Source organism: Acomys minous (genome assembly GCF_964271855.1).
Source record: "Acomys minous genome assembly, chromosome: 12".
In the NCBI taxonomy this organism is placed as follows: Eukaryota; Metazoa; Chordata; class Mammalia; order Rodentia; family Muridae; genus Acomys; species Acomys minous.
This window is the reverse complement of record NC_140493.1, coordinates 71,324,153-71,348,908: the sequence shown is the minus strand read 5'-3', so window position 1 is coordinate 71,348,908 and position 24,756 is coordinate 71,324,153. Positions and strand designations below refer to the sequence as shown.

General features: G+C 51.1%; 1 protein-coding gene across 1 annotated transcript; it reads left to right on the top strand.

The window, feature by feature from the left end:
- Nucleotides 1–1,650: 1,650 nt before the first annotated feature.
- Nucleotides 1,651–23,775, top strand: SARM1 (sterile alpha and TIR motif containing 1). The gene is made up of 9 exons (XM_084750726.1): nt 1,651–2,783; nt 10,558–11,176; nt 12,603–12,815; nt 13,095–13,186; nt 13,290–13,525; nt 16,961–17,063; nt 17,133–17,322; nt 21,375–21,496; nt 21,894–23,775. Exons 1-9 carry the CDS (start codon nt 2,314–2,316, stop codon nt 22,021–22,023), a joined length of 2,175 nt encoding a protein of 724 aa, XP_084606852.1. The 5' UTR covers nt 1,651–2,313; the 3' UTR covers nt 22,024–23,775.
- Nucleotides 23,776–24,756: the final 981 nt, after the last annotated feature.

Genomic DNA, 24,756 nt, shown 5'->3' with positions numbered 1-24,756 from the left:
ATTTGCTCATGCTCTGGCCCGGCCCTTTTCCCCTACTCCAAACAAAGGGTCACATTCCCAGAACCCTGACCCTAGGAGAGCTGGGAAACAGAACCCTAGCCAAGACCAGAGTCAGTAGGGTCATGGGCAGCATGGTGAGCTGGGAAGGTAGAAACAAAGAAAGCATTTGTTGTCACCCTCTGAGCCAGCCACGTTAATCTCTCTGACCGTTACTTTTTTTTATATAAAACGGGACCACGGTGCCTGGGCTCATCAGGCGCTGAGAGATTACATGAGCTAGGACAGACAAAATGCTTGGTACCTGGAGTAGCTTCCAACTCATTCCCATAAACGCAGTTATTGATTTATTGTTGGGTCAGGCACATCCCTGGCCAGGCGTTTGTCCCACCCCACCCCCACTTCCCAGTTGGATATTTAGGGCAGTGGAAGGAGGGGTGCAAGAAGAACTGGCAAGCACTCTGCAGGAGCTTTTCTTTTCTTCTCATACAAGAGCAAAACTTCATTTCTGTCTTCTTGTTCTCCCAAAGCTGGGCATCACAGTATAGGAAGCAGTGACTCCTAACACTTTGGGCTATGGTTTCTGTTGTTGTTGTTGCTGTTTTAATGTTTAGATTTGTTTATTTTATTTTGTATGAATGGCTGTCTGCTGACATGTGTGTCTGTGAGTGGGCCTGATGTCTGTGAAGGTCAGAATAAGACTTTGGATAGCCCAGAACTGGAGTTTAGAACCGTTGGAGCTGCCATGTGGGTGCCAAGAATCAAACCGGGATCCTCGGCAAAAACAGGTGGTTTTTTTGTTTGTTTGTTTTGGTTTTTCGAGACAGGGTTTCTCTGTGTTAGCCTTGGCCGTCTTGGACTCGCTTTGTAGACTAGGCTGGCCTCGAACTCACAGCGATCCGCTTGCCTCTGCCTCCCGAGTACCCAGCCCAAAAGCAGGTGTTCTTAAAGGCTGAGCCATCTCTCCAGTCCCAGAGCCCATTTCTGGGGGTTTCACTAATCCAGTCCTCTGTGGGCCACCCCTGGCCCCACCTTCACTGACCCCATCTATAAAGAATGTATTAATTGGGCATACTTTTAAGATTCACACGACATGTGTGATCCCGCTATGAAAAAAACGCTTACTAGTACAGACCACCAGGGTTTGTGCCAAATTTCAGGCACCTATACGCTTCTAAAGTCCCTAAGTTTTCTGTTTTGTAATCACAAGGAAATACGTGTTTACTGTCTCTTCTCTGTGGGCCTCAGTAGCCTCAGCGGCAAAATTAACCACTAAATCTTACTCTGTACAGACATGTGAGGCCTAAGTGAAAACAGGTATTAAAGGGCCTTTAAAAAAAAAATCTCAACTGCCAGCTGGGCGGTGGTGGCCTTTATAAAAAAATATCTCAACTGCCAGCTGGGCGGTGGTGGCCCACGCCTTTAATCTCAGCGCTTGGGAGGCAGAGGCAGGTGGATCTCTGTGAGTTCAGACAGCCTGGTCTACAGTGAGTCCAGGACAGCTAAGGCTACACAGAGAAACCCTGTCTCGAAAAATAAACAAAAAATCTCAACTCAACTACTGTCAGCCGGGCGTGTTGGGACACGCTTTTAATCCCAGCACTCGGGAGACAGAGGCAGGCGGATCGCTGTGAGTTCGAAGCCAGCCTGGTATACAAAGTGAGTCCAGGACAGCCAAGGTTACACACAGAAACCCTGTTTCGAAAAAAGAAAGAAAGAAAGAAAGAAAGAAAGAAAGAAAGAAAGAAAGAAGAGAATCTCAACTGCGATTCTTTAACCATCTGGAGGGGACTTGGGGACGTTCAGCCAGCTTGATTCCACACTGTGAGGTGGAGGGAGCAGTGGGAAACGGAGTACAGCTCTTTCCAGCCCTTTCCACTGTATCTTGCACACAGCAAAAAGGAGACGACCAGGGACAGGAGGAGGGGCCAGGCACGGGCGTGGCTAGCGGCCTTGGGTGGGGCGTGCGCCTGCGGCGGGGGAGGAGCCGGCGAGATCTGGAGGCGGGGCGTCAAATCCTTGACTCTGCAACTCAGAGGCGTGGTTGCTGTTGAGCATCTCAGCTCCGCGGGGCAGGAGGCTGGAGCTGCGCTTTGTTCCTGGCAACTGAGGTTCTGCTCTCCGGACATCGGATCCATCCTTTGCTTCTCTCTTCCAGCATCCCCTTTCCCCAGCCGCTACGTCCCATCTGCTTCTAAACTTGTGCCCCAGAGTCCTTGACAGGTCCTGGTGTCTTTATTTCTCCTCCCAAGGCCGGGGTCGCTCCTCCAGGCCCCGCCCTTCCAGGCACGGCATGCCCCCCGCTGCCCAGCGCCCATGGTCCTGACGCTGCTCTTCTCCGCCTACAAACTGTGCCGCTTCTTCACCATGTCAGGCCCACGGCCCGGCGCTGATCGGTTGACAGTGCCAGGACAGGATCGCACTGGCGGCGCCAGCCCATGGTGGGCTGCGGGCGGACGCGGGTCCCGCGAAGTGTCTCCCGGGGTGGGCACCGAAGTGCAAGGAGCCCTGGAGCGTTCGCTACCGGAGCTGCAGCAGGCGCTTTCCGAGTTGAAGCAGGCAAGCGCGGCGCGGGCGGTGGGCGCGGGCCTCGCTGAGGTCTTCCAGCTGGTAGAGGAGGCCTGGCTGCTGCCGGCTGTGGGCCGCGAGGTGGCCCAGGGTCTGTGCGATGCAATACGCTTGGACGGTGGCCTGGACTTGCTGTTGCGGCTGCTGCAGGCACCAGAGCTAGAGACCCGTGTGCAGGCCGCGCGCTTGCTGGAGCAGATCCTGGTGGCTGAGAACCGGTGAGGGAGCGCGCCGTGAGGTGTGGGGCCCCCGAGGGCAGTGGGGGTGGTTGGAGAAGACATCCCATTGCAGCTACCCCCCCCTCCAGCCCATAGTTCTCCCCTGCTTCGGGGTGCCCTTCTGTGCTACCCTCTCACCAGGCCAGCCATGACCTCATTCTGCAGCATCTGATCAGAACCAGAAATGTTCTTTCCCCTTGGGATGATGAGAGGATGGGAGCAGAGGAGACCGTAGTGCCTTCCCTTCCTCTGTACGGGGGAGCCAGACTAAGCCCGGCTGCCTCTTTTGCCTACCTCCTGGGACCTCCTCTGAACCACGAAGCCTCCAGAGTGCTCACTTTCCCAATCCTCCGGTGCCAGAACACAACGGGCTGTCCCCGCTCCTTCTCCTCCACAAAAATCTCCAGGTTCTCAATTCAGAGTTTTTGAAAGAGTAACTTTCAGCACTCAGCCCTCACAAATGTTACAGGAATGAGCAAGGGGTGTTCTCTCTGGTGTTTTCAATCACCTTTGATACGTGGAAATGAAGCAACTGTCAAAAAAAAAATGCACAAACAGGACAGTGGAGGTTGGGAGACCCAAGGTAGGGTAGGGTTCTGCTTGCTTAGTTTCTCTCATCTAACATCTGGTGCCCTAGTGGGGACGGGCAATAAATATGGGAGACCTGGAAAACGGAGTGGGTGCTTGCTGAGCGTGTTGGGGCCCGGGTTTGGTTGGTGTGGGCTTGGTATGTGGGTCAGGAAGCTAGAACTGGTGGCACGTGTGGAAAGTGGGTGAAGGAAGCGTGAGGCGAGCATACGATGTATTTTCAAGAATGAAAATGACGGTGCTCACCTAATTCCTCTCTGTGGTGTACAAGTCCCCAAACAGACGCAGATACCTTTTCAGGACCAAGGACAGGGCACCAACCCGTCTATCCATCTTGACCCTTCCACAGACACCCAAGGGGCTCTGCATTCTTTCTGCGGGCACAGGGCTGCAGGGGGCGGGGCACACGGAGGATTTACGCTTATGATTATTTTCTCTCCTCCATCAGTCAGCCTCCTCACTGGTTCTTTTTGATATTCTATCCTGGCATCCCCGGTTTTCCCCCAGAGTACTGCTGCAGCCACTTCCCAGAATCCTAAGTACTTTGTGAACTATCAACAGTGTAGGGCTCTTCTTCTTCTTCTTCTTCTTCTTCTTCTTCTTCTTCTTCTTCTTCTTCTTCTTCTTCTTCTTCTTCTTCTTCTTCTTCTTCTTCGACACAGGGTCTCTCTGTGTTAGCCTTGGCTGTCCTGGACTCGCTTTGTAGACCAGGCTGGCCCTGAACTCACAGCGATCTGCCTGCCTCTGCCTCCCAAGTGCTGGGATTGAAGGCATGTGCCACCACACCCGGCTGAGGAGATTGCCTTAAGATAAAGAAAGAAACTATTGCACATAAATTCAAAAAATGCAAAGGTGTTCAAAAAAATGTATAATGTTAAAAGGTTCTCACAAAGGCTCCTCTGTGGAGGAAAACCACTGAACAAGCTTTTCGTATACCCTTCCAGAGAGAGGTAGGACATATACAAGCATCACACACACACACACACACACACACACACACACACACACACACACACACATTTGCCCCTTACTTGGCAGCTGGAATTTGAAACTAGGCCCATGTACCTCCAAAGATCATGGCCATTCCATCAGACCCACAATCTCAGACAACAGAATTGGGAAGTGAATTTACAGTTTTCACATCTACCACACTGTTTGTTTGTTGTTTTGTTTTTGCTTTTTGTTTGTTTGTTTTTGAGACAGGGTTTCTCTGTGTGGCCTTGGCGTCCTGGACTCACTTTGGAGACCAGGCTGGCCTCGAACTCATGTTGATCTGCCTGCCTCTGCCTCCCAAGTGCTGGGATTGAAGGCATGTGCCACCACACCCGGCTGAGGAGATTGCCTTAAGATAAAGAAAGAAACTATTGCACATAAATTCAAAAAATGCAAAGGTGTTCAAAAAAATGTATAATGTTAAAAGGTTCTCACAAAGGCTCCTCTGTGGAGGAAAACCACTGAACAAGCTTTTCGTATACCCTTCCAGAGAGAGGTAGGACATATACAAGCATCACACACACACACACACACACACACACACACACACACACACACACACACACATTTGCCCCTTACTTGGCAGCTGGAATTTGAAACTAGGCCCATGTACCTCCAAAGATCATGGCCATTCCATCAGACCCACAATCTCAGACAACAGAATTGGGAAGTGAATTTACAGTTTTCACATCTACCACACTGTTTGTTTGTTGTTTTGTTTTTGCTTTTTGTTTGTTTGTTTTTGAGACAGGGTTTCTCTGTGTGGCCTTGGCGTCCTGGACTCACTTTGGAGACCAGGCTGGCCTCGAACTCATGTTGATCTGCCTGCCTCTGCCATCCTCCTGAGTGCTGGGGTTAAAGGCGTGCGCCACCATGCCCAGCTCCATCACACAGCTTTAACTTCAGGAAGGTTCTGGGCACAGGAAAAGGTGAGGGCTAGAGACCAAGACTTAGAGGTCAGAATAAAGTTCTAGCTGTGAACTGGTGTTGCTGAGCGAGCCCTTCACTTCACCGGGCCTTAGGGTAAGTCCTCAGAAAATGTGTTAGAAGACATGGCTTCTGCTTTTAACTTTCTTATGTTATGTGTATGAATGTTTTGCATGCATGTATATCTGTGTGCCATGTGTGTGCAGTATCCATAGAGGTCAGAAGAGGATGTTGGATCCCATGGAACTGGAGTGTTAGAGGATTGTGAGCCGCCATCTGGGTTCTGGACGTTGAAACTGGGTCCTCTGGAAGAGCGGCTAGCGCCTTAACTGCTGAGCTATCTCCGGTCCTGAGGTGATTTTTTAAAAAGCACATTCTAGCTAGCCCTGATAGCCTAGGAGTTTATCTAGTCCAAAGTCAAGATGAAGGATCTTGAACTCCGGAGACAAACATTTCTCAGAAACTTTGTGACCTTAGACATGCCATGGCCTCTCTCTGACCTTAGCTTTCCTTATTGGCAAAAGGAATGCCCGAGTCCCAGATTCCAGGGTGGATATGCTGGATCCATTTGCTCCTTTGGAGGTGGGCTGTAGAGTGGTTGGGTTGTGAGGCCAGCAAAGCGTTGCTGAACTTATGGCATGTTCAAGACTTAGCCAGACCCTGCATCGTACACAGTGTTTCAGGCACTGTGAGCACAGCCGCATCCACAGAGCAAGAATTCTGTCACCAGTTAAGTCTTTAGAAGGAAGACATCAAGAGCCAGGCATAGTGGCTCACGCCTCTAATCCCAGCACTCGAGAGGCAGAGGCAGGTGGATCCCTGTGAGTTCGAGGCCAGTCTGGTCTACAAAGTGAGTTCAGGATAGCCAAGGCTACACAGAGAAACCTTGTCTTGAAAAGCAAAAACAAAAACCAAAAACCAAAAACTACAGGCTGGGGCTGAGAGAGATGGCTCAAAGGTTAAAGACACTGACTGCTCTTCCAGAGGTCATGAGTTCAATTCCCAGCAACCACATGGTGGCTCACAACCATCTACAATGTGATTTGGTGTCCTCTTCTGGCCTGCAGGTGTACATGCAGGCAGAGCCCTGTATACATAATTTAAAAAAAAGAAAGAAAAAAAGAAAGAAGACATCATTTCGGGGAAGACATCATTTGTAGTGGTAGGTGAGACAGGGAGTCTTCACCCCTTCCTGGAGTGTGGTGACTTGCTTGCTACTTTGATGGTGGTCTTCATGAAGGATCTGCCTTGGGCGTGTCCTCCCCGAAGTGGCCAGTTTCTTAAAGCCTAAGCCAGAACTGGACACTCTTTCCCAAAACTCTTCGGTGGCTTCCTGTTTGTTGCAAAAATAAAGTACAGGTGCCTTGAGGAAGCTGAAAAGATTGTCAGGACAGAGTTCTTCCCCCACCTTTTCTTTGGACCCTCTGCTTTACTGTGGTTAGCTCCCCATGGGGTACCAGCTCTCCAAAAGCTGCAAGCCTGTGCATGCACATGCGACTGCAGTGTAAGAGCCTCTTCTCTTGGCTCACGTCCCAACCATCCTGCTGACCCAACCCCTAAGCAACCATCAAACACATTTCATGTATCTGGTGAGATCTTATTTTCTTTTTGTGATGCTAAGGATCGGGGTCAGGACCTTGTACGTGTTAAGCAAGCACATTGTTAATGAGCTTCGTCCCCGGTCTGTCTATCATTTGTTTGTTTGTTTGAGACAGGGCCTCACTAAATTGCCTAAACTGTACTACAACTCACTGTGTAGTCTTGGCCTTGATCTTTCAATTCTTGACTTCTTTTTCTTTTTTTCTTTTTTCTTTTCTTTTCTTTTTTCTTTTGTCCCGATTCTCGACTTCTTTTGTTTGATGGTTTGGTTGGTTTTGATTTTTAAAAATAATTTTGTTTGTTTATTTATTTATTTATTTTTGGTTTTTGCGACAGGGTTTCTCTGTGTAACAACAGCTCTGGCTGTCCTGGAACTCACTCTGTATCCAGACTGGCCTCGAACTCACAGATATCTGCCTGCCTCTGCCTCCCAAGTGCTGGGATTAAAGGCGTGCACCACCACTGCCGGCAATTTATTTATTTTTATTCTGTGTACATTGGCGTTCTGATTGGATACATGTCTGTGTGAGGGTGTCAGACTACCCAGGGACTGGAGTTACAGACAGTTGTGTGCTGCTGTGTGGGTGCCAGGAATTCAACCTGGCTCCTCTGGAAGAGCAGTCAGTGCTCTTAACCACTGAGCCATCTCTGGAGCCCTTAGTGTTGATTTTTTTTTTTGAGACAGGGTTTCTCTGTGTAGCCTTGGCTGTCCTGGAATTCTCTCTGTAGACCAAGCTGGCCTCAAACTCACAGAGATCCATCTGCTTTTGCCTCCTGAGTGCTGGCATTAAAGGTGTGTGCTACCACTCCCAGAGTAATTTTCAACTTCCTGAATAGCTGAGATTAACGATGGGTTACTGTGTCTGAAGTAAAAACCTGCAGACTTGTGTTGAGTGCAGGTGTCTTTAACTGATGTAAATGATGCTGTGTTGTAATAGGTACCATTTCCAGTTCTTTTTCCACTTCCATGGTAGGGTTATAAGATCACGTTACATACCAGGTTCAAGGCCAACTTGGTCTACCTAGTGAGTTCTTGGACAGCCAGGGCTAGACAGAGAAATCCTGTCTGGAAAAAGCAAACAAAACAACAATAAGAAGGAGGAGGAGAAGGAGGAAGAGGAGGGGGAGGGGAAGAGGAAGAGGAGGGGGGAGGGGAAGAGGAAGAGGAGGGGGAGGAAGAGGGGGAGAAGGAGTGGAAGGAGGAGGAATGGGAGGAGGGGGAGAGGGGGAGGACAGACTCCTGGTGTTACAATGTTTCACATCTGCTCGGCCATTTGTTACAGTGAGTGACCCTGTCCAGCTAGCCCTGGACTTGCTACCGATGGCTCCAACTTCCTTGCTTCACAAAGAGAACCATGTCAAGCATCTTTGTGCACGTGCCCTCAACTGGACTCTTTTTAGGAGTGATTGCCTGCTCCCCAGACTAACTGACCCAGCAGGCCAGGACCTCACAACCCTTCAGCCCTCTCTGTTAGCCCACCTGTAGGCAAAGTTTAGTCCTCTGCCTCCCGGAAGGTCGGGTGTCTCCTTATGTTTACTAATATTTGGGATTTTGTCCTCTAATGCATTGTCTAAGGCTCTGCCCATTTTCCGTTGAATTCGATGCATTTTGTTGGTTTGAGTATCCCCTCACACACATAAGCAAGCCCCTTCTTGACTTTCTCTTTGTTCCTGGCTGGATGTTAGGTGCTGTGTTTCTCTCTGGCCTTCTTTCTCTTCCTCAAACATGCTAGCTCATCCTGGGCAGGGCCTTTGTCCTGGCTCGTCTCTCTTTCATTAGGCTCTTCCCTTAACTATTTGCAGGCAGGTTTTTCAATGTTATTTCCCAGATAAAAATCTCCTTAAACACGTCTCTCCCCCATGACATCATCCAGTTTGCTGGCATGGCGCCTCACTACTGTGAACTTGAGCGTTCACTGGTTACCTGTTCCTCACTGGCCTGATCTGCTGGAGCTGAGGAAGATGCCCTCGGGCTTTACTGCTGCTTAACATCAGCCTCTCTCGTATCAACCGGGAGCCGGGCGTGGTGGCGCACGCCTTTAATCCCAGCACTCGGGAGGCAGAGGCAGGTGGATCACTGTGAGTTCGAGGCCAGCCTGGTCTACAAGACAAATCTAGGACAGCCAAGGCTACACAGAGAAATAAGCACACACCAGTGATGGAATCCGAAGGGAGGAACAGTTCAAAGGTGAAGTTAAGACTGTCGTACTTCTGTGACATCATAAACATTTCCATTTGTTGCATTTTATGTGACAAACAGCTCTGTGCCAAGCACCTTTTGTTGTTGTTGTTGTTGTTGTTGTTGTTGTTGTTTGAGACAGGGTTTCTCTGTGTAGCCTTGGCTGTCCTGGACTCACTTTGTAGACCAGGCTGCCCTCGAACTCACAGCAATCTGCCTGCCCCTGCCTCCCAAGTGCTGGGATTAAAGGCGTGTGCCACCACACCTGGCCGTGCCAAGCACTTTCTATGGATTATCTTTTAAAATATTTCTTTTCTTTTTTTATTATGCACCAGTGGGTGTATGTGTACCTTGTATTGCATGGGTGTGCAGGTGTACTCCAAGACCAGAGAGAGCCGAGGTTCCGTGTAACTGGAGTTACAGGCAGCTGTGAGCCATTCTGCCTGGTATGGGTGCTGGGAACTGAACTCTGGACCTCTCTGCAAGAGCAGCAAGCATTCTAAATGGCTGAGCATCTGTGCAACCTCTGCATGGAATGTCTTGTTAGTCCTGATAATTTTTAAAAGTTAGGTATTGTTAGGATTCTGCTTCAGTCAGCCTCCCTGTGATGTCATTGCCTACCTGCCAAGGGGGCGTGGCCCTGCCCAGGACTATATAAAAGGACAATCCTACCTTGCCTTTCCCTCTCTACTCTCTCTTCCTCTTCCTCTCTCTCTCTGTCTCTCTCTGGGGAACACCTTCCCCTTTTCCTTCTCCCCTCATGCTCATTTAATAAACCTCATATAATTTAATATCTAGCATCGTCTATTTTTTTTTTTTTTTTGGTTTTTCGAGACAGGGTCTGTCTGTGTAGCCTTGGCTGTCCTGGACTCGCTTTGTAGACCAGGCTGGCCTCGAACTCACAGCGATCCGCCTGCATCTAATCTTTTTTTAAAAAGATTTATATATTTATTAAATATACAGTATTCTTGCCTGCACGTATACCTGCACACCAGAAGAGGGCACCAGATCTCATTATAGATGGTTGTGAGCCACCATGTGGTTGCTGGGAATTGAACTCAGGACCTCTGGAAGAGCAGTCAGTGCTCTTAACCACTGCGCCAACTCTCCAGCCCCTTATCATTTTTTAATATTAAACATAGAAAGTATTATTTTCCCATTTATGAGATGAGGGAACTGAAGTCGAGAAATGAAGCGTCCGACATTTGCAATTAGAAAGTAGCAAAGAAGGGCCTAGGAGTGACCAGAGATCAGCCATAGAGTGGAAAGCATTCAGCCGAATTTGGCGAAAAGGAAGAGGAGGAGATGGTGTGACCAAGGTAGAGCTCCCCGGTAACCAGAAAAGCGACAAAAGTCAGGGTGGGAACGGAAACAGTAATAATGCTGTCTGCCATGTCCTTTATAACACTAGTGAGGCCCAGGCCTCCGTAAGAAAGCCAAGCTCCGGAGACTGCAGCCACACAACACCCTCCTCCTGTCACTCGGCAGGGACCGCGTGGCGCGCATCGGCCTAGGCGTGATCTTGAATCTGGCGAAGGAGCGCGAGCCGGTGGAGCTGGCACGGAGCGTGGCGGGCATCTTGGAGCACATGTTCAAGCACTCGGAGGAGACGTGCCAGCGGTTGGTGGCAGCCGGCGGCCTGGACGCGGTGCTGTACTGGTGCCGACGAACAGACCCGGCGCTGCTGCGCCACTGCGCTCTGGCCTTAGCGAACTGCGCGCTGCACGGGGGCCAGGCGGTGCAACGCTGCATGGTGGAGAAGCGCGCCGCCGAGTGGCTCTTCCCGCTCGCCTTCTCCAAGGAGGACGAGCTGCTGAGGCTGCACGCCTGCCTGGCGGTGGCGGTATTGGCTACTAACAAGGAGGTGGAGCGCGAAGTCGAACACTCGGGCACGTTGGCGCTCGTCGAGCCGCTCGTGGCATCGCTGGACCCTGGCCGCTTCGCCCGCTGTCTGGTGGATGCCAGTGACACAAGCCAGGGTCGCGGGCCGGAGGACCTGCAGAGCCTGGTGCTGCTGCTGGATTCGTCGCGTTTGGAGGCTCAGTGCATCGGAGCTTTCTACCTGTGCGCCGAGGCTGCTATCAAGAGCCTACAGGGAAAGACTAAGGTACTGGTGTAGGGGAGGGTGGCTCAAAGGTTAGTGAGCGTCAGGGAAGGTTTCTCAGAGGAAGCGATCTGCACCATATCGAGTTCCAAGCCAACCAGGACTTTAGATAAATAAATAAAAAGTATAAGGAATTAGGTGAAGCCGGCAGAAGGTAGAGGGGCTGGTTGTTTCAGTCTTGAAGGCAAGACTAAATTGTAACTTGGGCCTTTGGGAACAAGTGCGAGCGAGAGACTGAGAGGTTTTTTTAAAGTAGGAGAGCCTTGATTTCTGTTTTTGTTTTGTTTTTCGAGACAGGGTCTCTCTATGTAATAGCCCTGGCTGCCCTGGAACTCTCTTTGTAGACCAGGCTGGCCTCGAACTCACAGATATCCACCTGCCTCTGCCTCCCCAGTGCTGGGATGAAAGACATGCGCCACACCCAGCCCAGCCTTGATTTTTAAAAATAATTTATTTACTTTTATTTTATGTGCATTATTGTGAAGGCGTCATATCCCTTGGATCTGGAGTTACAGACAGTTATCAGCTGCCCTGTGGTTGCTGGGAACTGAACCCTGGTCCTTTGGAAAAGCAGACAGTGCTCTTAACCACTGAGCCATCTCTCCAGCCCCAGCCTTGATTTAAAAAAAAACAAACATAATTTATTTTTATGTTTATCGGTGTTTTGCCTGCATGTATGTCTGTGTGATGTTGTCAGAAACCCGGAAACTGAAGTTACAAACAGTTATGAGTTACCATGTGGGTGCTGGGAATTAAACCCAGGTCCTCTAGAAGAGTAGCCAGTGCTCTTAACTGCTGAGCCATCTCTCCAGCCCCGAGATCCTCGATTTTTACAAAGATCAACCTGGATGCTGTAGAAATGGATATAAGTCGGGTGTGGTGGCGCACGCAGAGGCAGACGGGTCGCTGTGAGTTTGAGGCCAGCCTGGTCTACAAAGGGAGTCCAGGACAGCCAAGGCTACACAGAGAGACCCTGTCTCGGGGGATGGGGGGGTAACAGAGAAAGAAGAGAGAGAGAGAGAGAGAGAGAGAGAGAGAGAGAGAGAGAGAGAGAGAGAGAGAGAGAAAGAAAGTGTGGGCCGAACTATGGAGGAATCAAAGCGGAATGCGTGGAGTTGCTGATCAAACAGGATTCCCATGAGTTAGTGGGATTCCAATCAGGCTAGAAGATTTAGGAATGCCACCAACGTGGGAGCTGGGAGCTGGGAGCGTGGGGCTAGGATCCGCTGCCGCCTGGCGGCCAAATTGAGAACTACAGACTTTATCCTAGGACGTGTTGGCTTGTAAATTGGAGGTCCTAATCAAGAGTGGATGAGTTTCAGGAGGATTTTGCATGGCGGGGTGGGGAGTGGGGGTGACTTGGTGATGAAGGCTAGGGAAGGTAGGGAGCTGGGAACCTCAGGTGCCCTCATCCACCCTCCTTCCTAAGGTGTTCAGCGACATCGGCGCCATCCAGAGCCTGAAACGCCTGGTTTCTTACTCCACCAATGGCACCACGTCGGCGCTGGCGAAGCGCGCGCTGCGCCTGTTGGGCGAGGAGGTGCCGAGGCGCATCCTGCCTTGCGTGGCCAGCTGGAAGGAGGCCGAGGTCCAGACCTGGCTGCAGCAGATCGGCTTCTCCCAGTACTGCGAGAACTTTCGGGTAGAGCCGCGCGGGCAGCCACCTCCCCTTACACTGAGAGGGAGCATCCCCGAGAGTCACGCGGCCCCTGGGGGTGGGTGTCCTGAGCACAGGCATCCGGGTTAGGCCTCATGCCGGGTGCACCAGGGTGGCCTTTTAGGGGTGGGAAACCCTCCCCACCATGCAGCCACCCTCAGGGTCCTATCGGCTTCCGCTACCACCTCCTCTCCCTTCTCCTTGTATCTTGTGTGGGGGGTAAGAGGAAGAGAAGCATCTTCCTCACACCCACCCCTCCCCCAGGATCAGCAGGTAGATGGTGACCTGCTTCTACGACTCACAGAGGAAGAACTCAGGACAGACCTGGGCATGAAATCAAGCATCACACGCAAGAGGTAAGAAGCCCCGAGCCAGCTGGGTCTTATCTAACCTCGTGCCACCAGCCCCTCCTTAGCACCCTAAGCATCAGAAATGCATCCTCTTCTGCCTCCTGGGCAGGTTCTTTAGGGAGCTCACGGAGCTCAAGACCTTTGCCAGCTATGCTACTTGCGACCGCAGCAACCTAGCAGACTGGCTGGGCAGCCTGGACCCTCGCTTCCGTCAGTACACCTATGGTCTGGTGAGCTGCGGCCTGGACCGCTCCCTGCTGCACCGCGTGTCGGAGCAGCAGCTGCTGGAAGACTGTGGTATCCGCCTAGGGGTGCATCGCACGCGCATCATCTCTGCAGCCAGAGGTAAGCGCGCCCACCTGGGAACCCCACTCCAGCGCCAATCCTGGAAGGGAGGGGAGGCCCAGGCTGGAGACGCCCCGCTGAGCCTCCTTGAGGAGGAGAGAGTATCTGGCTGGGTTAGGCTGGGCACTGAGGATGTAAAGATGAGTCTGCTTCTTTTTGTCCTTAGGGAGTCCTCCACATGAGATGGGTACCCGGGTGCGTGGGGGGGGGGTATACAGTCAGCAGGTGGCCACTGTAGGAAGCCCAGAGGAAGCACTGCCTGTTTTGGTCACCCAGGTTCAGACTTGGAGAAGAGGGGTTGTCCAGGTTTTGACGGATGTGGGGGGGGGGGGGTAGGGGGAACAGGGAGGACAGACAGTCGGGAGCAGCCTGAGAAAGTGTAAGGACAGGTAGGACAGTACATGGGTGCCACTGGTGGTTTGGGATGGGGTGGGGGTTGGGGCTTATCCTAGTATCCAACAACTTACAGAGTCTGGGCGCTGGCACTTTGTCCCAGCACAGCCTAGAGCGGAGGCAGCCCCCTTTTCCTTACTGACTTGTTTGCACTGAACAATTCACTTATGGGTCAGCAACTATATATTTCAGGTATTAAAGTCAGTTTTTTTTCTTAAAGATTGATTTTTATTTTATGTGTGTGTGAGTGTTCGTCTGTGTGTTTGTACGGACACCTCATGAGCTTCTGGTGCCCATAGAAACCCAAGAGGCATGAGAGCTCATGAGGGTGGAGTTACAAATGGTTGTGCACCACCAGGTGGGTGCCGGGAACCGGACCTGGGTCCTCCTCCAGAAGAGCAGCAAGTGCTCTTAACATCTCTCCAACCCTTGTAGTAAGTTTTTGAAATAAAGTCTTATCACTAGCCAGGCGTGGTAGCCCACGCCTTTAATCCCAGCACTCGGATGCCAGGGGCAGGAGGATCTCTGTGAGTTCGGGGGTAGCCTGGTCTATAAAGTGAGTCTAGGATATCCAAGGCTAACACAGAGAGACCCTGTCTAAAAAAAAAGACTGAGTGTGGAGATACGCACCTGGGAGGTGGAGGCAGGAGGATTACTGAAAGTTCAAAGCCAGCTTGGTATAGAAATAGAGTCCAAGGCCATCCAGGGCTATGTAAGTTGATCCTGTCTCAAAAAGTAAAACAAAACAAACAAAAAGATGACCCACGTATTTCTATTACCATTCTATGTAATGGATGTTCAATGTTTTAAATCAACTTTTAAACCCTTTTAAAGAATGAAAAGAGGCTCTTAGGGCTGGTGAGAAGCCTCGGTGGGTGAAGGCTCTCTCGTTGCCAAGCCTGATGACTTGAGATCAATCTCTGTGTCCCACATGGTAGGAGAAAATACACTCCCCCAAGTTGCCATCTGACCTCCACAGGCACCCCCAAATATATAAATGTAAGAAAACAATTTTTAGGGCTCCAGAGGTTAAGAGCACTGACTGCTCTTCCAGAGGTCCTGAGTTCAATTCCCAGCAACAGCATGGTGGCTCACAACCATCTATAATGAAATCTGGTGCCCTCTTCTGTACACATGCAGGCAGAGCACTGTCTATATAATAATAAATAAGTAAAATCTTTTTTAAAAAACAAAAAGAAAACATTTTTTAAAAGGAGACCTGAACTTGAAAAACTAACATGGCAATGTCTAGCTTGAGATGTTTTCAAAAGCATACCCTGTGTAATTGAACTCTCTCTCTCTCTCTCTCTCTCTCTCTCTCTCTCTCTCTCTCTCACTTTCTCTCCCTCTTTCTTTGTTTTTTTGAGACAGGGTTTCTTTATGTTATCTTGGCTGTCCTGGACTCACTTTGTAGACCAGGCTCACCTCAAACTCACAGCGATCTGCCTGCCTCTGCTTCCCGAGTGCTGGCATTAAAGGCGTGCGCCACCATGCCTGGATTCATCATAGGTTTTAATTTTAGAGATAATAAAATGAAAATAAAAGAATTTGAATACATTTCCCAAGGTTATAAAAGCTATTAAATGACAACTGGGATTTGAGCCCATTTTTTTCCCCCTGCATCATAAACAGACAAATGTGTGTGGGTGTTAATTGTGAATATTATTAGAAGATGAATCCATTTCATTTTATCCATCCATTAAGCAAGAATGTACCGAGAACCTACATGTCACTAGGGACCGTCTCTCCTGCCTTAAGAAAAGCAGGTCAGCTTCTATCCTTGAGGCCCCAGTGGAACCCCAAGATTTTTTTTGTTTGCTTTGCTCTGTTTCCCTTTTTTGAGACAGAATCTCTCTATGGAGCCTTGGACAGGCTGATGCTGAACCTCGGCGATCCCCTCGCCTCTGCCTCCCTAGAGCCTGGACTAAAGGTGTGCCATCCCATCCAGCTAACCGTTGCTTTCTTTCCTTTCTCTTCCTGGACTCTCTGTAGACCACGCTGGCCTGAAAATCACAGCGATCCACCTGCCTCTGCCTCCCAAGTGCTGGGATTAAAGGCGTGCGCCACCACGCCCAGCAGACAGTCTGGTGTTACACTTGTTACACATAGTTCAGACTAGCTTTGAACTTGTGATCTTTCTGCCTCCACCTCCCAAGTGCTGGGATGATAGGCCCATGCCACGGTGCCCAAGTTTCTGCTTTTGCCCTTCATGGTAATGGTGGTGTAAAGCACAGTCACATTTTTCACTGTATTGACAATTTTCAGAAAACTAGATTTTCCTAAGGTTGGTATTGGATATTTTTGCTTGGCTACAGGCTAATGCAGCTGCTCTGGGGCCCTGTGAGGTAGGCTGGGATAAGCTAAGATGTCCAGGAGGTGTAGTCAATACACCTTCCCTTGCAGTAGTTTATACTCATCATGCGTGTGTCAACACACTGACACCAGGCTGGAGAGACGGCTCAGAGGTTAAGAGTGCTGGCTGCTCTTCCAAAGGTCCTGAGTTCAGTTCCCAGTAACCACATGGTAGCTCATAACCTTCTCTAATGAGCTCTGGTGCCCTCTTCTGGCCTGCAAGTGTACTTGCAGGCAGAGCACTATATGCATAATAATAAATAAATAAATCTTATTAAAAGAAAAAAAGACACTGACACCATTATAAGCTGAGGAGCACCAGCATTTACTGACTAAAATGTTAAGCAGGAGTTGAGGCAAAAACCTGGGTTTCCAGTGGAAATGAGGAGGAGGAATGACCTAATGAGGAGTGTTTGTGGGTAGCTGGCTAAGCTAGTCTGCAGCTCAGGAGGATGGCAAGGCTAGAGGCTCATCCCAGGGTCCCTAAAGCTCAAATTTTTCCTGCCCAGGACTCACAAGGTGATGACGTTCTTTCCAATAGCCCCTACCCCCACCCCCGTCTCCAGCTCAGGGACCATTTCTAAAGCAAGTCACCTTGCCCAGACCGGCCTTGAGTAGACAGGGGACTAAGTCCCCAAGAGATGAGTAGTGGGGAGGCGCTCATCTGAATATCTCTTCCCTTGGCTCCAGAAATGCTCCACTCCCCGCTGCCCTGTAGCGGTGGCAAGCCCAGCGGAGACACCCCAGACGTCTTCATCAGTTACCGGAGGAGCTCGGGTTCCCAGCTAGCCAGGTGAGGAGGGGCGGGCAGGGGGCTGGGGTGTTGGGGCCAGGCCACGGTGTTGACCCTGTCCCCTTGCAGCCTCCTGAAGGTGCACCTTCAGCTCCATGGCTTCAGCGTCTTCATCGACGTGGAGAAGCTGGAGGCAGGCAAGTTCGAGGACAAGCTCATCCAGAGTGTGATGGCGGCTCGAAACTTCGTACTGGTGCTGTCCGCCGGGGCGCTGGACAAGTGCATGCAGGACCATGACTGCAAGGACTGGGTGCACAAGGTGGGTGCTGGCGAAACTCCCGCTCCCCCCTGGGAGGAAGAGATGAGGCCTTCCTTCCCTTATCCCTTGTTTTCTGCACACCCCAGCCACACTCCATCCCGGAGCATCATTCTGGCCCATCTGGGAGTCAGGAGCCATTGCTTAGTCTGGGGTAAGACTTTAGCAGCTACTTAGGCTCTCACCAGCCTCAGTTTCCTCATCTATGAAGTTGGAACGACTTAACCATCCTGTTGGTTTGTAGGGTTGTTCAGTGAGATCAGGGAGAGGTTAACAGATGTGTGGGGGAAGAAATATCATCTGCGAGCTGGAATCAGAGGTGCATCCTATAATCCCAGCACTTGGGAGGCAGAGGCAAGAAGATCATCACCTCAAGTTCAAGATCAGTCAGGTCTATGTATCAATTCTGGACAAGCCAGGGCCACCTAGTGAGACCTTGTCTCAAAACCCAATAAAAACCCCACAACAAAATGAGAGACACACCTCTGGGCAAGGTAGAGGGCTACAGTGACAGGCAGGACAGTCCTGGGAAGAGTGTAAAGCTGTTAAGCCATAAGACCTAATGCTCTAAGACAGTGATTCTCAACCTGTGGGTCAAACAACCCTTTCCCAGAGGCTGCCTAAGACCATCAGAGGGGGCACTAGCACTTCTGTACACACATGCCCTCACATGCTCACACAAGCATCCATATGCACACAGTATATGTATATAATTTAAATTTTAAAGTAGGGCTGGTGTGTTGACACACACACCTTTAATCCCCAACACTTGGGAGGCAGAGGCAGATGGATCTCATTGGGTTTGAGGCCAGCTTGGTCTACACAGCAAGATCCAGGTTCACTGGGGCTATACAGTGAGACCCTGTCTTGATAAAGTAAAATGAAAATTAAAAAGAGTTCAAGGCCAGCCTGCTCTACAAGTGAGTGCAGGACAGCAGGGCTGTTACACAGAGAAACCCTATCTTGAAAAAACAAAAACAAAAAGAAAACAAAACAAAAAAATTAACAACAACAAAACAAAACAAAACAAAACAAAACCAAAAACAATACTGTCAGCATATACCCACAACGACTAATGTGAACACAAGCCAGGGCGGGACTGATCACGGGAGGCTGCGTGGAAGAGGCAGAACTTGAGAAACAGCCTAAGGATGCTGGTGAGGGGCTGGACAGATGCCCCAGTGGTTAAACGTACATGCTGCCCTTACAGAGGACCTGAGTTCAGTTCCCAGCACACGCACCAGGCGGCTCACAGCCTGCTATAACTTCAGCTCTGGGGGATCCTTCACCCTCTTCTGGCTTCTGAGGGTACCTGCAAATACACACACACACACACACACACACACACACACACACACACACACAGAGGAATATTTGAAAAACATTATATAAAGGCGACGGAAAACCTGCACACAAGGCTGCAGGAAGCAGAGAGCCCATGCTAGGTGTAGTCATTTCTTGTGTTGTTGCTGTGACACCTTAAGGAAAGCAGGGCTCGTTTTAGTTTGCAGGCGAGCGCAACGCTTCGTCATAGCGGTGAAGTCGTGGTAATAGGGGCTTGAGGCAGCTGGTCACATTTCACCTGCAGCCAGGAAGCAGAGCACGGTCAATTCTGCTTCTTGGCTACCTTTCCCCTTTTATGCAGTCGGGGATCAAAGCTCAGAAAATGGTGCTACCCCCTCCCTTTAAAAAAAGATTTATTTATTATTTTATATACAGTGCTCTTCCTCCATGTACACCTGCACACCAGAAGAGGGCATCAGATCATGTTATAGATGCCTATAAGCCACCATGTGGTTGCTGGGAATCGAACTCAGGACCTCTGGAAGAGCAGCCAGTGCCCTTAACCCTTGAGCCATCTCACCAGCCCCCGGTGCCACCCACCACTTTAGGATGAATCTCCCTGCCTCAGTTAACCCAATCAAGATGATCCCTCACAGGCACGGCTGGGGCTAACCTAATCCAGACAGACCCCAACAGGCGCACACCCTACAGCGCCCAGAGGCTTGTCTCCTAGGTAATCTCCACTCAGCCAAGTTGAATTCAGTTTTAGCCTTCATACCAGGAGGGGAGGTAGCTAGGGCAGCGGTGGTGGATAAGCCTGCAGAGCCATCCAGAATGGCCGTGGAAGACACGGTGAGCCCTAGCGGCCATATAAAAGAGTTGACTCCAGAGCCTGGCTTGTGGAAGAGACCATGGGACCAGGAAAATGTCTTCCAAGAAGGTGACTAAAGATGCTGAGAAGGTGACAGGCAGCATCCTGGGGTGGTGGGGATTGTCTGAGTGTCGGGGGCCTTCCGATGTGCTGTGTGGTGTTTGTACCATATCCCTGGAGCCTAAAACTGTGCATAGAACAAAGGAGCCTTTAGAAGAGTTTATGGGACAACTGAAGCAATGAATAAACGGAGGAGGTGTGATTCTGATATGTACCTGCTGGGTTGGCCTGTAGCCAAACACCCTATCACTGAGCTACACCACGGCTTTATCCTTTTATCAGCCAAGCTGTAAGTCTGGGCAACAACCAATTGCTCTGTCTTTGCTTCTGTGTAACTCCAGGTAGAGCAAATAGTTAACTGTTCCCTCAATAAATGGCAGGGCCAGGACTGACTCCGGTGCTGTGTAGAGGCAGCAGGGCAGGATGCTGCAGCCTGTCTGAAGGCTTTAACCGGAAGCCCTCCGGGGATGCCTGTTCGAGGGACTTGGGGAGAAGTGCCTTCCCGTCGTTGTCTGTAAGGTGGCAAGGCTCCAGGGCACCAGTCTAGGTGAAAGCTACACACATTCTCTTCCCAGGCTCCACCACCAAGCCTGGTGAGGAAGGAACGTCAGGCGGGTGGTGTGTGTGTGTGTGTGTGTGTGTGTGTGTGTGTGTGTGTGTGTGGCCTGGCGAGGAAGGAACATCAGGCGGGTGGTGTGTATGGCTTGCTCCTTGGATTTTGTCCCGAAGGCTCTGTCATCCTCTTGGTTGTTTGCAATCCTTAATTGTCTCTGGTTGCCATACTCCCTTCCCGGAAGCCACATTTAATGGCTTATCAATATACAAACCCACAAGTGAACTGCACTTTAAAAAGGTTCCCCTTGAAAGGCAAAGCCCACTGGGTAAGTGCTTACCAGATCAACACTAATGGTAAATAATGTCCCCAGAACAACCTGTGGGCAACTTTGCCCTCTGCACTTTACAGAGGAGCGCATTATTTCCTTTTTTTCCCCCCTTTTTGGAGATAGGCTACAGCTATGTATAACCCAGGCTAGCCCCCAAATCTCAATCCTCCCCAACCTTAGCCTTCCCTAGAATTACAGTCCCCAGCCACCACACCCCACCGAGCTGCTCCTTGAATACAGTTTTTAAGTGCTAACCCCTGCCCTAATCACTTGCTGTGGAATGCTGCCATTAGTCCACGTGGCAATCCCATGAGCTCATTAACTGTCATTAGCCCTATTCTACATATTAGAAAACAGACTTTGAAAGCCCATTACTTTTGCCTTAGGTCATAAAGCTAATATGTGGTGTCAGAGGCTTATTGAGGCTCATGGTCCTGGGGCTACATCCAGCATGGCAGGGAAAGTCTGGAGGCAAGATCAGCTCCTGTCAGTAGCAGGAGGGGGCTGCTGGTTGTCATCTCTGGATCAGGAAACAGCATTCACAGTGGCCAGGAGGCACAGGGTGGGGGAGGGGCAGGGTCCTGCTACACCTTTCCAGGGATATACCCCCCCCTTTTATCCAATTAGTCCCCACTTCCTGAAGTCTCCAACCATTTCCCAATAGCACCATGGAGGCCAGGCGGTGGTGGCGCACGCCTTTATTGCCAGCACTCGGGAGGCAGAGGCAGGCAGATCTCTGTGAGCTCAAGGCCAGCCTGCTCTACAAAGCAAGTCCAGGACAGCCAAGGTTACACAGAGAAACCTTGTCTTGAAAACAAAACAAAAACAAAACAAAACAAAACAAAAAACAAAAAAAACAACAGCGTCATCTACTGGAGACTGCACAACCAAGGAAGGCACAAGCTTTAGCCGAGATCAAACCCAGTCTCTCTGTCTTTCTCCCTTCTTTTCTCCAGGAGATCGTGACTGCTTTAAGCTGTGCCAAGAACATTGTGCCCATCATTGATGGCTTCGAGTGGCCCGAGCCTCAGGCCCTGCCTGAGGACATGCAGGCTGTACTCACCTTCAATGGCATCAAGTAAGCCCCAGACTCTAGGGAGATTTAAGGAGGGAAGAATGTGGAGTGTGTGTGTGTATGTGTGTGTGTGTGTGTGTGTGTAGAGAGAGAGAGAGAGAGAATGTGTGTATACAACCAAAACCAGGGCTCTAGGGAGAGTTAAGGAAGGTGTGTGTGTGTGTGTGTGTGTGTGTGTGTGTGTGTGTGTGTGTACCACCCAAACCCAAGCTCTAGGGAGAATTAAGAAGAGAAAGGTATGGTGTGTGTGTGTGTGTGTGTGTGTGTGTGTGTGTGTGTGTGTGCCAACCAAACCCAAGCTCTAGGGAGAGTTAAGGAGGGGTGTGTGGTGTGTGTGTGTGCCACGCTGGCCCATGTAGCCTCTGTCCACCCTCTGACACACTTGGCCTGTTGTCCACAGATGGTCCCACGAGTACCAGGAGGCCACCATTGAGAAGATCATCCGCTTCCTGCAGGGCCGCCCCTCTCAGGACTCCTCTGCGGGCTCCGATACCAGTTTGGAGGGAGCTGCACCAATGGGTCTTCCTTAAGCTGTCCCAGTTCCCACACCCTGCTGTGACTCTCGGTTCCATCTTTTCCCTGCCCCTAAAGGAATAGCTCCTCTAGACGGGGCCCCCCCTGGGCTGAGACAAACCACACTCTTCTCAGGGAATGGCTTTCCCTGCTCCCACACTGTGGCCCTGGTTAACCCAGAGATGCCAGGCGCAGGGCTAGATAAGAGAACATTCCTCCGTCAGGCCCCAGCCATGTCCCAGACACTCAAGATAGAGGAAGGACATTCTCCCATCTCTTGCCCCAGAGCAGCCAGCTTGAGCAGGGTGAGGTTGGCAGCCTGTGGCAGCAGTCAGGACAACATCTAGGCCCTCCATCTGTGCCCAGGGGGCAGCTGGGGTTGGGAATCCTCCAAACGTCCTCTCACACTGTGCCTGGGCCCTGGCTCCCCTGGCTTCCTGCTGCCTCGTGGCCTTGCTCTGTGACTACTCGGTACCCTGCCGGACTTCTTTTAGGCAGCCTTCTTTGCCATGTTGGGAGTCAGGATGCAGCCAAGCTGGCCCTCTGCCTGGCCTTCTCGCCCTTCCTAGCTGCAAGAAGGCGGGTCCCTTGCTTATGAGGAGACTACAGGAGCTGTGCTGTGCCTAAGGCTCTTGCCTAACTGCTCTATCCGGCTTCTCCTGCTCCTCACTACACAGGGCTTGTCACCCACTTGCTCAGGGAAGTCCCAACATCACCAGTAGCCTGAGCAGAACCTGCACCGCGGGGGAAGAGGCCTTCGTGGACACGGGCTAGTTCCCGGGCCTGTTTCTCCCACAGAAGTGTGTCCAAATCCATTAGGAATCTTGCTTTGTTCGTGTTTTTCGTTGTGGAGACAGGGTTTCTCTGTATCCTTGGCTGTCCTGGGCTTGCTTTGTAGACCAGGCTGGCCTCGAACTTACAGTGATCCCCACCTGCCCCTGCCTCCCAACACACCTGCCCTGCCTCCCTGAGTGTTGGGATTAAAGGCGTGCACCACCATCAGGAATCTTGTCAAAACTCAGAGCAGGCGCCTAGACCTCGGCACTTCTCAGACTCCCAGGTGAGCTGATGCAAGGCCCTCACCAATCCCTGGCATGTTCCAAACACCCCCATATGGCCCCTAATCATCACAGTAGCCTTTTCAGTCCTGTCACCCCAGTTTTACAGAGAGGAGTGGCTGAGTGATAGGCCCAGGTCTCCAAGTCACTGGTGGATTCTGCCTTAGTACTGGCACCCAGCACTGTAGTATCCAGACCTGTTCTCCCAAGACTCATCCAAGGGGCCATGGCTCAAGCCGGGTAGCAACTTTTCCCCTGGCCCCAAAGCACTGGGCTATACAGTGTGGGTCTCAGCCAGAAGGCTGAGCTAGGAGCCTACAGAAATAATTGGGCAGGACTATCCCATGTCCGTCCCTGCACTGGACAAGGAAGGCAAGAAAGTCAGCTTTTAGGACTCCCCAGGCTCAGGCTTGGAGTGAGCCGGCACCCTGCAGGTGTCTTCCGGAGGCAGTGGGGGTAAGAGCTCCCTTGGAGCTGGCCAGGTTACTTATCCTCAGTCCGCATTATCAGAGGGACCAGAGGGCTTTCTCTCCAGGCTTAGGGACATCTTCTTTCCACTGTCCTTCCTGACATAGACCCCCAACCGCCATGGGCTGTGGCTGACCTCTGGCTGTGGCAACACCACATCCTATTCGGAGGCGAGGCAGGTGGAACGGGGCCCTTGATGACAAACTCAATGACAATACAGTTTATCAGTTCCCCCTGGGGAAGCATTCTGTCTGTCTGTCTTCACTCCCACACCGTCGAAGTTTCTGGGTTTTCCTGTTTGGGACACACGTCACCACTCCCTCCACTGTCTGCCTCTTCCGTTGGACTTGTCCCCTCCTGACTTCCCGGGGGATCCAGAGCACAGCTTTCTGTCCCAGCCAGGGTAGCAAAGGTGTCAAGCCTCCTCCAGCTAGGCAATGACACACATCTCAAGACTACAGGCACAGCTAGCACCTGGGCCTCAACCGCTGCCAAACGTGGCCGGCCACACTGACCTCGAGACAGGCTCTTCAGTAGCCCTTCAGGCGCCCCACACTTGCAGTCTGTGGCTTGTGCAGGCTAGGTTTTCTGCCTAGCTGGGCTAGAGTTGCTGCCCCCAGGTTTGGGCTGAGTCAGGGCGATCCCTACCCTACACCACCCACCCTCTCTAGGGGACTATGAAGCGCTCAGGGACATTAGGAGGCTAAAGATGGACCTGTGGTCCATTGATCCCTTCGTCAGGCATCTCATCCTGGGATGTAGGAAGATGGAGGGATCTCAGCTTCTAACGCATCGAGTTAGGCCCTTGCAATCAGGCAGTTTGGGGGGCAGTCAGTTTTCTCTGAGTTTATTCAAGGTCACATGTCACCCGAGTGGGGCCTTTCCTCCTCACAGATCAGTGGAAGACCTCTTCTTGCTTAGACTTTCCATCTCCGGAGGGGCAGTGAGGCAGGAGTGTGGCAGCGAGATAGACCCTGCTGCAGCTCAGTGGGCCTTAGTTTTGCCCAGAATACATCTTTCACCTGCATGGTTTCCAGGCTGGGAACTGACTTGCAGGGCGGGTGGCAAGAGCCAGCTGCAGGGTCTCACTCTCAGACAGTTCCAGTTTGAAGAATCACAAACCTCTCACTTAGGGTCGGCTTGGGGACAGCGGCTTCCCGTTAGGTAAGATCCTGCCTTCCAGCTCTGGGCCCAAGTCTTCCCATCCTCCACTCCCTCAGGGAA